Raw genomic sequence first — 14,871 nt, 5'->3', positions numbered from 1 at the left:
GCTAGTGGCTGAAAAGCTCCGCTTCAACAGCAGTAAAGCGGCACTTTACCGCAAATGCGGCCGGGGCCACAGTGTGAAAGGGGTCTTACTCTGGAACTGCCTGTACTCCAGATCTTGTTGACAGATAGATACTGAGTAAAATGTTCTGTAAAGGCCTTGCTTAAACACACGGATAGGTGCATAATTGTGAGTAGCATATAGACGAATAAAATTCTTCATTGCTAGTGTTGTAATATACTCATTTATAGTCGTGTACACATGCATATAGATGCGTATGCGTGTAAATTACTGCGCTCAAATGTAAAACTTTCTCTTTTTGTTTTATGGCTCTGTACTCATTGTTGTATTATTGATCTTTACTCAGCTGTGTGCATTGTTACATAGACAACAATGCATCTAATTTCAAATCTGTAAAAAACGCTGCGTTATTTACTTCTGTGTGCAAGAGGCATTACAGCCTCCCCGTATTGGAGGTACAGTCAGGCAGTGTACTGAGATTCTGCAGGATCCAAGCATAGCTTCCACGATCTGCATGATCGCTGGTGCAATGCCTTACAGGCTGCTGAGTAAAATAAGAATAAATGCACATTTAAAAAAAAAATTCCTGTAAAAAGATGTGCATTTTAGTGTTGTTTTTGTTTTATTGTCAAAGGTAAACATGGCCTTGCTTATGCAACACACACAGGCTTGTCATACCTGCATTTATGTAGAAATGTAAGGATATCCACAATGGCAGTCAAAAATGCTACTATAAAATATTATTATTTTTTTTAATTTGTTTTTTAACAAAAGGATTTTATTGAACAATTGACATGTCCAATTGGTACAAGAGCATTCCCAGGGTAATACATCTGTTACATGTAAAAAAAAAACCACACTGAATTCTATCACAGATACTTGGTGAAGTCCAGTTTAAGCCATAATATGTATAGGGACATATCTATCAGGGTGGTGAGACTTGCATAGTAATAAAGACATGTGGTTACTACAAACAGTGAGGGACCTGTTTGGGGGTTATCATGATGTTTATGAACATGTTTCGGAATCTTGTAGCCAGCGATCCCAAATTTTATTGTATTTGGTTGGGCATCCCCGATTTATATACAAGAATTTTTTGTAGGGTAAAAGTTATTTACATCTGCTTTCGATTCAGAAAAGTTAGGTGGCTGTGATCTCATCCATTGTCTTTCAGTGATTTCCCTGGCTGAGAATAAAGTTTCATGTAAGAATATTTTCATAAACTTATCAATGTCGGGGAATATTCCCAACAGACATTGTTTTGGGCCCATGGTAATTGGGGATCCCTTTTTGTCATGTAGGAAATCTACAATTTGTTTCCAAAATGGCTGTAATAATGGGCATGCCCAAATAAAGTGAAAAAATGTACCAGTTTCCTGCTGACACAATAGACAGTTGGTGGATTGCCCCCTCTGATATCTAGCTACCCTGCATGGGGCGAGGTATGCCCGATGGAGGATATAGATCTGAGATGGTTTGTCCGAGAGTTTAGGGGAGACAATTTTGATGGCATCTAAAGCTTCACTCCATTCCTCATCTGCCAGTGCTTCCACCTGTCTCTCCCATCGGGGTTTAAGGTCATAAGCTATTTTGGTGGCTGTAGGAGTTATAAGCCTGTTGTAAAAGGTGGATATCCGTTTTTGACGATCTGTGCTTTTAACTATAGCTATAACTGCATTGGAACTGAGTTGTGGAGGGGAATGGGGGAACAGAGTGCATGGCATGGCGGATCTGCAAGAATCTGAACATGCTATTGGAGAGCATGAATTCGCTGTGAAGGTCTTCAGTCCTTCATCGGAGAGTAGGTATGTAAATGGTAGATCAGAGCTCCGAGCATTAATCCTGGATTCTAGCTAATCCAGTGACCCTCAGACATCAGTCATGGCTTGCTGATGGTTAAAACAGTCCTACATACCACCGACTAACCTGGGAAAGTTCCCCGATCCTGCCTCATCATGTCAATGTTGAAAGCACAGAAAGCCGCCACTGCTAAACTCGAGCAGTATCACAGACAAGACGGCAACAACGTGGAGGAAGATAGCGGTGCCACGAATGAGGGGACCGACTCGGCGGGAGGAGACACAGATAAGCTGTTGGAAGCAATCACTCATTATGGAGATCCACGTTGCTCAGCCGGGTCTCAGTGGTTGTAACTCGTTCACAAAGTTTCTGGAAGTCCTGGCGGATGAGTGAGATATCCACCTTGACCTCCTCAATTTGAGCTGTGAGTGAGGTTTGGCAGCACGTGATTGCTTCCAACAGCTTATCTGTGTCTCCTCCCGCCGAGTCGGTCCCCTCATTCGTGGCACCGCTATCTTCCTCCACGTTGTTGCCGTCTTGTCTGTGATACTGCTCGAGTTTAGCAGTGGCGGCTTTCTGTGCTTTCAACGTTGACATGATGAGGCAGGATCAGGGAACTTTCCCAGGTTAGTCGGTGGTATGTAGGACTGTTTTAACCATCAGCAAGCCATGACTGATGTCTGAGGGTCACTGGATTAGCTAGAATCCAGGATTAATGCTCGGAGCTCTGTGCAAGTGCGTCCTACTCCATGCTTTGTCATTCCACACCCCTCGCTACTATAAATATTTCACTAGTTTTTTTTACTATGTTGTACTGTAAAATCAAGGGGCCCCAATATGTTTTAAAATATATTGTGCAGTTGAAAAAATGATTTACATACCATACCTGTAGGCCAAGCATCGCTGCCCAGGGGTGGATTAGTCAGGTTGATAGGCTGCCGTGCTTGGCCTACAGGTATGTCATGTAAACTAAGCTCCGATTTCTTAAAGTGGTTGTAAACCTTTACATGTACCCAGAGAAGTGACTAGCATTAGATGATACACACAGATGAAACAAATTCTCCTACATAAAATGTAGCTGTTTATCTGCATCCATTTCCTCTGTCATTCTGAAAACACGCAGAAGAAAGTATTTCTCTTTAGTTCTAGCAGCAGGGGGTGGCGATCTGAAGTCTTTACACAGCTGAAGGCTCTGAGCCCTGATTCCAGGGAAGGGACAGACACCCCCCCCCCCCCCCCCCTTTCCCCTTCACTCATTATGGAGATCGAGTACAGCTGTGGATCAGTCACAGGCTGTGCTGCAGATCTTTCCCATCACTTTTTTAGGCTGGGTTCACACTGGTGCGACACGACAGCCGTCCTACTTTGGATCCGACTTTGCCCTGCGACATGAAGCCGGCATGTGTCCGACTTTCAATGAACGAGGATCCGACTTGGATCCCCGCCAATGCCGGCACTGTGTTTGGTATGAATCTTTAGGGGGGAACTCCGCGCCAAATTTTAAATAAAAAACCGGCATGGGTTCCCCCTCCAGAGGCATACCAGGCCCTTGGGTCTGGTATGGACCTTGAAGGGAACCCCCTACGCCGAAAAAACGGCGTGGGGGGTCGCCCCCAATCCATACCAGACCCTTATCCGAGCACGCAGCCCGGCCGGACAGGAATGGGGGTGGGGACGAGCGAGCGCCCCCCCCCTCCTGAACCGTACCAGGCCGCATGCCCTCAACATGGGGGGTGGTGCCTTGGGGGAGGGGGGCGCGCTGCGGCCCCCCCACCCCAAAGCACCTTGTCCCCATGTCGATGAGGACAAGGGCCTCTTCCCGACAACCCTGGCCGTTGGTTGTCGGGGTCTGCGGGCGGGGGGCTTATCGGAATCCGGGAGCCCCCTTTAATAAGGGAGCCCCCAGATCCCGGCCCCCCACCCTATGTGAATGAGTATGGGGTACAGCGTACCCCTACCCATTCACCTAGGAAAAAAGTGTCAATTTAAAAAAAAACACTACACAGATTTTTAAAGCATTTTATTAGACAGCTCCGGGGGTCTTCTTCCGACTTCGGGGGTCTCTCCGGTTCTTCTCCACGCTCTCCGGATCTTCTGCCGGGCTCCTCCGCTCTCTTCTGCTCTTTTGCAGCTCTTTTGCTAAAGCGGAGGAGCCCGGTCTTCGGTCTTCAATCTTCTGCCTTCTGCCTTCTGCCTTCTGCCTTCTGCCTTCTGCCTTCTGCCTTCTTCTCCTGATGTTGACACGACGCTCTCTGGGGCTAGAATGCTCTCTGTGCGCTCTGCTCTGACTTATATAGGCGGTGACCCCGCCCCCTTATGCCGTCACAGTCCCTGGGCATGCTGGGACTGTGACGTTTTAGGGGGCGTGGTCATCGGGTGATGACCACGCCCCCTAAAACGTCACAGTCCCAGCATGCCCAGGGACTGTGACGGCATAAGGGGGCGGGGTCACCGCCTATATAAGTCAGAGCAGAGCGCACAGAGAGCATTCTAGCCCCAGAGAGCGTCGTGTCAACATCAGGAGAAGAGGGCAGAAGGCAGAAGGCAGAAGGCAGAAGATTGAAGACCGAAGACCGGGCTCCTCCGCTTTAGCAAAAGAGCGGCAAAAGAGCAGAAGAGAGCGGAGGAGCCCGGCAGAAGATCCGGAGAGCGTGGAGAAGAACCGGAGAGACCCCCGAAGTCGGAAGAAGACCCCCGGAGCTGTCTAATAAAATGCTTTAAAAATCTGTGTAGTGTTTTTTTTTAAATTGACACTTTTTTCCTAGGTGAATGGGTAGGGGTACGCTGTACCCCATACTCATTCACATAGGGTGGGGGGCCGGGATCTGGGGGCTCCCTTATTAAAGGGGGCTCCCGGATTCCGATAAGCCCCCCGCCCGCAGACCCCGACAACCAACGGCCAGGGTTGTCGGGAAGAGGCCCTTGTCCTCATCGACATGGGGACAAGGTGCTTTGGGGTGGGGGGGCCGCAGCGCGCCCCCCTCCCCCAAGGCACCACCCCCCATGTTGAGGGCATGCGGCCTGGTACGGTTCAGGAGGGGGGGGGCGCTCGCTCGTCCCCACCCCCATTCCTGTCCGGCCGGGCTGCGTGCTCGGATAAGGGTCTGGTATGGATTGGGGGGACCCCCACGCCGCTTTTTCGGCGTAGGGGGTTCCCCTCAAGTTCCATACCAGACCCAAGGGCCTGGTATGCTCTTGGAGGGGGAACCCATGCCGGATTTTTATCTAAAATTTGGCGCGGAGTTCCCCCTCAAGATCGTCTGAGCACAAGTCGCGTGCCGAAGTCGGATCATGTGAGACGGCAATCCGACTTTGATCCGACTTCAATGATAGTCAATAGGCTGAAGTAGGATCAAAGTCGGACCAAAGTAGTACAGGGAGCATTTCTAAAGTCGGAACGACTTGTGTCGGACCAGTTAGGACGGCTCCCATAGGGAAACATTAAATTTCACACGTCATGCGACATGAGCTCCCAATGTCGGAGCGTTTGTCGGACCAATGTGAACCCAGCCTCAATCCTTGGTTTTGGAAAAGGCTTCCAGAAGTGAGTCATGCTGATAACAGAGGAACCAGGCAGCAGAGAGAAATGACTTAGAGCTTTGGAGATATTTTTCATATTTCATGTCTGAGGTTTACAGCCACTTTAATCATACATAATAGGACACAGGGCATCTTCATATTCATGGGTCATTGGGTTATGCTGCCACCTTCAGGTGAATGGACACTGCGAGAGGAAGAAAAGGCAGGCATAATGCCTCCCATCACAGCTTGTGCTCAGCCATTTGCTATTGTCCTTTGAAGTCTCTCTGCAGATTTTCCTCCTATGGGTGGTTGCTTGTGGATCTTTACTGTCTGTTTTCGTATACCCCTGATGGGGAAGGGTTTTATCCTTGATTGGTCACCTACAGCCCTAAAGCCTAGAGTGATGGTACCCAGACCCCTCTTTGGAGGATCAAGGACTGCCTGTGAGGTTGCCATTCAGCACTGAATTCTGCAGGCAGTGCCCTCAGGGGTATCTGTATTCTGGTGAGTCGCTGGCAGAGTGCTTTACAGGTCCAGTGTAGTGATCCTCTGAGGGGGAGACGAGTCACTGAAGGCTCTCAGGACATGCCCACCATGATGGCTTAAGATTGAGCTTTACTTAAGCTCTGAAGCCTGGATTAGTGAGTACTTCTGTGTTTTATAGAAATCCCCCATGTGTGTGACATTACCCCTTGCAGTGTTTCTCTTGCTCAGGGGCCTTAGTCTTGTGCTGCAGTGGGAAGTACAGCCTTACTAAGCTTGCCTGTCTTTGTGGTCAGCACTGCATTTAGCACTACAACACTGATGTTGTTCAGTAGGGATGGGACTTGCTGTACTGTGCTTGGGCGATTACCTAATTGGAAACATCTGCAATTTTGTATCCGCTTCAGAAATACTGTCCGGGAGTGAGCTACAGAATGCCTCCCTCCAATCAGCAGAAAAGGCACCGCACTTATGTGGTGGTTGGTTTATTGGTTGAACTAGATGGACTTGTGTCTTTTTGTCAACCAGACGAACTATGTAACTATGTAGGTGGCAGCATCAGGCTGTCCTGCAAGTATTTTGAGGATGCTGTGTCTGGCCTTGGCAGACACTCCTTTCAGCTGGGTGGGTGCTACCATTCCTTAGGTTGGACAGTTTTAACCATCAGCAAGCCATGACTGAACTAAGCAGGGAGGTTGGTAGGGAGGGTTAAATCCAGTGGGCTGCCAAGTCCCTTTGTCTGGTGGGGAAGGAATTCACCCTGCTATGGCTTCCCCAGGGGTCAACTAAGTTCTGAATCCCTGTCTATGTCTGTTTTTTCCCATTGCCTCGGGAGGAATTTTCAGCAGCCACTTCTGGTCTGCATGAACAGCTTTCAGTGGCTCTCACTCACTTTCTTTCTCATAAAATTATGTATATGTTAAAGTTTTTCTATACAATCAAGTTTGTAATTCTATTTCTTTGTCTGGGAAGCTTATGGGGTACCATAATTTTCTCCAAGTCTCCTTTAGGGATATGGTACCCCTGCACGTGTTTACACTTTGTCACTAGCCCAAAACTTTATTTAGTGTTCGCTCAGCAGTAGAGGTTTAGGGCCCTTTTCAATGCATTAACTTTCTCTGGTAGGAGCAGCTCTGCAGCCAGCAGGGACTTCAGAGGGGTCTCCCGAGCACTGCAAGTATGCTCAGGTCAAGCGAATATGATCCTGAGGTAACCTCTGTTGGACTAATAAAATACCTGGAGCAGTCTCCCAGAGCTTTGAGTTTCTCAGTTAATGACTTGGAGGATTCTATTCAGCAACTATTGAGGCTGGCTCAGGAACCAGACCCCAAAGACTTCTCCAGTGAGAGAACTACTTACGAGGTTCCCCCACTCTCACTTATCCCCCTTCATGGCTATCTGGGCTCTTGATCTCTCCACACTTTATGTACTCAAATGTCTCTTTGAAATCTCAACAAAAGAGCATTTTCTTGCAGTATCTGTTCTCTCTGATCTGTGTGTTCCCCCTGCTTCAGCAATCCCCCTGGTCGGTCGGATCAGCTGTATCCACCTCAACAAGAATCCGGGTGGAAAATTCTTGGCCGAACAATAACTGCAGCCAATCGGATGCAGTCACTGTTTGGGAATTCTGACAACCGTGGGAGCAAGGGCTGTCAGAGTACAAAAGCTAGCTGGGGAGATTCCTCCAACTCTTTTTAGCATTGAAGTGGGAATAAAGTGGTTTTACTCGGTCCTTAACATGTATGGCCAGCCTTGGGCAGGACTAGTATCTGATGTGTGTAAAGGTTACCGTGTGGTCAGACATATTCACTTTTGTATAATTTTATATATGGGTTTAGAGGGGTAAATTCCTGTTTGTAATCTGTACAGTAATGCAGCTACAAGAAAGAGAAGATTGTTTTCAGGGCATAGTGCATGGTCTCCTCTTTGTCCTCTTGTCCCGTGTATTAGACATCTTGTATTACAGTACTTGCTTTTTCTACAGGTGGGGGATGAGCACACAAGAAAGCAGCACCGCGTTCTAGCCGATCTCCAGTACAGCAAAGCAGTGAAGCTCTTCCAGGTGCTGAAGGACGCTCCATGTGAGCTTCTCAGAGTCCAGCTCGAGAGAGTGGCCTTTGCAGAGTTCCAGATGTCTAGTAAGTTCTCCATTATGATGTCTTATGGTATCATTAACACGTTTGACTCAAAGTAAATGGTATATTTACACTTACCGGCCACTTTATTAGGTACACCTTGCCAGTACCGGGTTGGACCCCTTTTGCCTTCAGAACTGCCTTCATTCTTGATGGCATAGATTCAACAAGGTGTTGGAAACGTTCCTCAGAGATTTTGGTCTATATTGACATGATAGCATCAAGGAGTTGCTGCAGATTTGCCAGCTGCACATCCATGATGCAAATCTTCCGTTCCACCACATCCCAAAGGTGCTCTATTGGATGAGATCTGGTGACTTTGGAGGCCATTGGAGTACAGTGACCTCATAGTCATGTTCAAGAAACCAGTGGTGAGATGATTTGAGCTTTGTAACATGGTACATTATCCTGCTGGAAAGAGCCATCAGAAGATGTGTACACTGTAGTCATAAAGGGATGGACATGGTCAGCAACAATACTCAGGTAGGTTGTGGCATTTAAACAATGCTCAATTGGTACCAGGGGGCCCAAAGCGTGCCAAGAAAATATCTTCCATACCATTACACCACCACCAGCAGCCTGAACCGTTGATACAAGGCAGGATGGATCCATGCTTTCATGTTGTTGATGCCAAATTCTGACCCTACCATCTGAATGTCGCAGCTGAAATTGAGACTCATCAGACCAGACAACGTTTTTCCAATCCTTTACTGTCCAATTTTTGGTGAGCCTGTGTGAATTGAAGCCTCAGTTTCCTGTTCTTAGCTGATAGGAGTGGCACCCGGTGTGGTCTTCTGCTGCTGTAGCCCATCTGCTAAAAGTTTGGATGTGTTGTGCATTCAGAGATGGTATTCTGCATACCTTGGTTGTAACGAGTGGTTATTTCAGTTACTGTTGCCTTTCTAGCTCAAACCAGTCTGTCCATTCTCCTCTGACATCAACAAGGCATTTTCATCCACACAACTTCTGCTTACTGGATATTTTCTCTTTTTCGGACCATTCTCTGTAAACCCTAGAGATGGTTGTATGTGAAAATCCCAGTAGTTCAGCAGTTTTTGAAATACTCAGACCAGCCCGTCTGACACCAACAACCATGCTACGTTCAAAGTTCCTTAAATCCCCTTTCTCCCCCATTTGAACTTCAGCAAGTCGTCTCCACCACGTCTAGATGCCTAAATGCTTTGCGTTGCTGCCATGTGATTGGCTGATTAGCAATTTGTGTTACCAAGCAATTGAACAGGTGTAACTAATAAAGTGGCTGGTAAGTGTATGTTGCTGTATTACTGTTCCCAAGACCTTGTTGCTTCTGTGTTCTTCAGTAATACCTCCATCTTAAAGTGTTTGTAACCCTAAAAAAAAAAAAAAAAAAAAAAGAGATTCTGTTCCCTTATAGCAGGTTAAACAGCACAGTGCTTGTGCTGTCTACCCTGGCCCTCTGGAAGCTGTAAAAAAAAATCTGGCTGATCCTACCAGTTTCTACCCTCCCCACTTGCTTGCCATTATGAGCTGATTAAAGCATAATTGATGAGTAGATCATATAATATTGGCAGATGAGGTTATGTCCAAATTTCTACTTTTCCTTTAAAAGTTTTGCCCCATCCAGACCCTCCCTATTGGCCAATGAGCTTTTCCATCATGTTAACCACGTGAATACCAGGCATTAATACCCCTTCATTACCAGGCCACTTTTCAGTGCTGTGATAGTTTGACAATTATCAGTCAATCTCTCTCTCTCTCTCTCTCTCTCTCTCTCTCTCTCTCTCTCTCTCTCTCTCTCTCTCTCTCTCTCTCTCTCTCTCTCTCTCTCTCTCTCTCTCTCTCTCTCTCTCTCTCTCTCTCTCTCTCTCTCTCTCTCTCTCTCTCTCTCTCTCTCTCTCTCTCTCTCTCTCTCTCTATATATATATATATATATATATATATATATATATATATATATATATATATAGAGAGAGAGTGTGTTTTTCAACAAACTATTTCCCTTACTTTGTTATAAACATTTCAAGTATGGCTAAACGCTACTAAAACACCCATAATTTCTCCTTTTTGAAAAGTAGACACCCCAAGGTGATCTAAATTTTTTTTTTTTGGTCATTTTTTAGGAAATAGGCCAGACATGGTCGAATTTCTAAAGAATTTTCTTTTGAAAATCAGAAATTTTGTGCGTTTTGTGATCTGATGGTACCACCATCGATTTCAAAATTCAACCAACCAAGCCTGCAAATTTACTTCCTGTTGCTACAGAAAAGAATTTTCGTGGCTGGGAATCTGCTTCATTTTGGGAATTTTCCTTTCTTGCACATGCACATTTCTTTTTCGATTACATTTCTTGCACGATTCTCCCATCATTGATTAGAAATTTCCAACTTGCCCGATTACTCAAATTTGATGGCCGCACGAAAATCGGCTGTTGCTGCAGCCCACTAATGGTGCGAAATTAGAACGACATTTCGAAAAGCATTTTCTTTCGAAAATCTTATCTAAGAATTTTCGTTCGAATTTCGCACCATTACTGGGCTGCAGCAACAGCCAATTTTTGTGCGGCCATCGAATTTGAGTAATCGGGCATGTTGGAAATTTTTTGAACAAACGATTTTCTAATCAATGATGGAAGAATTGTGCGAGAAATGTAATAGAAAAAGAGATGCGCATGTGCAAGAAACAAAAATTTCCGAAAAGAAGATTCCCAGCCACGAAAATTATTTTCTGTAGCAACAGGAGGTGATATTGAAGGCTTGGGTGGTCAAATTTCGAAATCATTGGTGGCTCTATCAGATCACTAAACGTACAAAATTTCTGATTTTCAAAAGAAAATTCTTTCGAAATGTGACCCATGTATGGCCTGCCTTAATGTGCAAGATAAGGGAACTGAAGGGGTTACTGTACAGGCACTACGGAGACAGAATGCAGATGAGATGTATATGGGGGGTGTGTGAAAGGATTAAACACTCCCACGATAACATCCTCCTCCATCTTAAGTCTGCTGTAATTTTACCTGGGGAGGAGGGTCCAGAGGTAGAGATAGTCTTGGTTCAACAACTCTCATGATTGGCTGGCAACCATTCAAGAGCATTCCCTATAGCGCAGGGATAGAGAGGGTAAAAAAGGGGGGAAGGGTATGCCTGTATATCAAAAATGATGTACAAGTGAATGTAAGAGAGGACATCACTAAGGGAGCTAGGGAGGACATGGAATCCTTATGGTTAGAGCTGCAAAGGGATGAAGCTAAGAGGAAAGTAATACTGGGAGTATGCTATAGGCCCCCTAACCAGAGGGAGGAGGCAGACCTCCTATCACAAATTTGGATTAGCAGCAAGAATGGGAAGTGTCATAATGGGGGATTTTAATTATCCAGACAGACTCGGTGGAAGGAACCGCACATTCATCTAAGGCTCGCCAGTTCCTGAATGTCTTGTAGGACAATTTCATGGGTCAGATGGTAAATGCACAAACTAGAAACAAAGTGTTACTAGACCTACTGATTACCAACAATACAGACCTGATCACGGATGTGGAAATACGGGGCAACTTAGCATCCCAATGGGAAATAAATTTAAAAGAGCTAAATAAAGTCCCGTGTGGCTTAACTCCAACGTAAAAATGCATATAAAAGCAAAGGAGAAGGCCTTCAAAAAAGACAAGGCTGAGGGATCATCAGCATTCCAACTTTTCAAAGAATGCAACAAGAAATGTAAGGGTGTAATCAGAGCGGCTAAGATAAAACACGAAAGGCACATAGTGGAGGAGAGTAAAAAAAGGGAGGCCAGATCATATTGGTCCCATAAAGAATGTTGAAGGAAATCTGGTTACTAAGGATGGAGAGATGGCGAAGGTATTGAATTTCTTCTTCTCCTCAGTCTTCACGAGGGAATGGGAGGGCTTCAGTAACCAAAATTGCAATGTTTATCCTCATGACACGTCACAGGAAGCACCCTCATGGCGAACAGTGTACTGAATTAGAAATAGACTTGAAAACTCAACATTAATAAGTCACCGGGACCAGATGGCTTGCACCCGAGAGCCCTTAACCGGTTCCCGACCGGCTCATGTCTTTACAGGGGCAGAATGGCACCCCTGAGCGAAACCCCATAGGGGTTTCCTTCAAGAACCGCCAGCCGCTGTGCACCTGCTGCATGGCGGGGAACCCGATACCGCTGGCCATGCGGGATCGAGTGCACGAGCGCCAGCAGGGGGATCTGTGTGTGTAAAGCAGACATGTCCTTTGTTCCTAGTAAGTAGGAACAGCGATGTGTCTCGTCTCCTACTCAATCCTATCCCCATACAGTTAGAACACACTGAGGGAGAACACATTTATTCCCTTGATCGCCCCCTAGTTTTAACCTCTTCCCTTCCAGTGACATTTACACAGTAATCGGTGCATTTTTATAGCGCTGATCACTGTATAAATGTCAGTGGTCCCAAAAATGTGTCAAAAGTGTCCGATCTGTCCGTCGCATTACCGCTAAAAATCGCAGATCACCGCCATTACTAGTAAAAAGGAAAAAAGTAAATAATAAAAATGCCATACATTTTTCCCATAGTTTGTAGGAGCTATAACTTTTGCGCAAACCAATCAATATATGTTTATGGCGATTTTTTGTTTTTTTTTACCAAAAATATGTAGAAGAATATATATTGGCCTAAACTGATAAAATGTTTTTTTTAAAAACATGTTTGGGGATATTTATTATAGCAAAAAGTAGAAAATATTGTTTGTTTTTTTTCAAAATAGTTTTTTTGTTTATAGCGCAAAAAATAAAAACCACAGAGGTGATCACATTTACACAGTAATCAGTGCATTTTTTTTTTTTTTTTTAGCACTGATCACTGTAATAATAAACAAAAGAGAAAGTGACCAGTCGCATGAACTAAATATCAATGGCATGCTTCCATCCCGGGTTCATATATAAAAGAAAAAGAGAGGGGCAAGTGCTACTTTAAATGAAGCATGTCAATTGAAAGTATAATAATAATGAATACATGTGAGTAGGTAAAATGATTGGATTTAATTTATAGTCAAGTCCATGATTTTGATGCATACAGTACCAATAAAGTAGTATAGATACAGACATAGTCGCATGAATTGATATATAAGCATATTTATCAGTAACAATCATTGAAGACTCAGTAGTGTAAAACAAATCAATGGACATACATATATGCAATTCATAACAGAAATACATGAATTAAAATCGCCAATCAAAATCACAAAATCGCATGAAATGAGAAAACTCGATAAAAAATTGATAAATGTCAGGGATATGATTTAGGCTTGATAGGGCATCCTTAGTTTGCGAACCCGACGCGTTTCTTGGCTTCTTGCCAGTCATCAGGGGTGGGATGCATAATTTAACTGAGAAAAACAAAGGAATATCATAAATATTGATACATGTGGAACCTCCAGCTAATAGAGAAAATCGTATCAAAAATGTCCATTGTCTACTTTGAATAGTGAAGCTACTTACAAAATAGCCCAAAAGTCAAGGAGAGTCGCCAGCAATGGGATCTGTTAGGGTGTGAGATATAACCGTCTCAACCGGGGTTGAGGCAGGGCACCGACCATCCTCCCAAAGTGATTGGAGGGTGGGCCAGGAGAAACCACAGCCAACTGATTCCTGAGCCCTCAATATACTGGTCAATGAGTTGTAAATGGGAAAATCTGCAGAAAATTGAAGAAAATGGAATGTGTCAAAGAAAGTAAATCTAGAGTAAAACGTGTTGGATGAATAGAATGACTGAAAAAAATATGTACTAGGTACATCTGAAAGAATAAATGTGTGAAAAATGAGATGATAAAGGGGAATAGAAATAAAATAGATGCATAAAAATGCACGTGAAAAGAGATAGAAAAAGAAATCCCTAGGAAATGTGTGAAAATAGAGAGTGTCGTGCGCGAGGTAAATGGGTGAGAGGATGGGAATGTGTGTACTGTAAGCAGAAAAAAAGATATATTAAAAAAATAAATAAAAATATATATTACCCATGTGTTGAATAGTGGCTGCTTAACAGAGCGGTCCCTTCCTAGCGAAGCACAGTGAGGGAGTGAACCGTCAGTCTGTCGGTCCCAGCTGATATACTCTGGCCCTGGGCGGGTCCCTGCCAGCGTCATGCATGACGTCATTAGCAGCTGAGAGACGAGAGAGCAATCACAGCTGAGAGTAACTCAGTGGATGTCTACTCATCACAGCTGTAGGCGTCAGATGGAGAGAAAAAAAAAAAAAAAAAATGCATGGCGCCGATGCGTTGAGATCGGGCCCCAGCCGCCCCGAAATAAATGAGGGGAGGTGGGGAGGGAGCTGAGCGCATCGCAACCCCGGACATAGAGACTGCAAAATATCAAAACACCCCAGCCCATATGCTGGATTTAAATCAATAAGTGGATTCCAGGGAATAAAAACCTTGGAATTAGTACAAAATAGTTCTCAATAAACTCAAGGAAACACATGTAAAAATATATTATATAGTCACGGACTGTTACTGTGTTGGAAAATTGGTAACGGAGTTGGGATAAAAATACAAAAAGATATTTGAACTAAGGATGAACAAAAATTAATGATGGTGCGACTTGGTCACCGAGGGAGCGGGTGTCTTCCACCCAAATATAAATATAAACAAAAGAGAAAGTGACCAGTCGCATGAACTAAATATCAATGGCATGCTTCCATCCCGGGTTCATATATAAAAGAAAAAGAGAGGGGCAAGTGGGACTTTAAATGAAGCATGTCAATTGAAAGTATAATAATAATGAATACATGTGAGTAGGTAAAATGATTGGATTTAATTTATAGTCAAGTCCATGATTTTGATGCATACAGTACCAATAAAGTAGTATAGATACAGACATAGTCGCATGAATTGATATATAAGCATATTTATCAGTAACAATCATTGAAGACTCAGTAGTGTAAAACAAATC

At 44.5% G+C, this 14,871-nt stretch overlaps 1 protein-coding gene across 1 annotated transcript in view; it reads left to right on the top strand.

The window, feature by feature from the left end:
* EDRF1 (erythroid differentiation regulatory factor 1) overlaps window positions 1-14,871 on the top strand; it is a 159,890-nt gene that overhangs the window by 99,501 nt on the left and 45,518 nt on the right. The window contains exon 21 of the mRNA XM_073595756.1: window positions 7,808-7,961. Coding sequence (XP_073451857.1) covers window positions 7,808-7,961 — 154 coding nt within the window. The remainder of the gene's footprint in view (window positions 1-7,807; window positions 7,962-14,871) is intronic.

The sequence above is a fragment of the Aquarana catesbeiana genome, linkage group LG08, assembly GCF_042186555.1.
Source record: "Aquarana catesbeiana isolate 2022-GZ linkage group LG08, ASM4218655v1, whole genome shotgun sequence".
Classification (NCBI taxonomy): domain Eukaryota; kingdom Metazoa; phylum Chordata; class Amphibia; order Anura; family Ranidae; genus Aquarana; species Aquarana catesbeiana.
The sequence above is the reverse complement of the archived record's forward strand: the minus strand, read 5'-3'. Positions and strand labels throughout refer to the sequence as shown.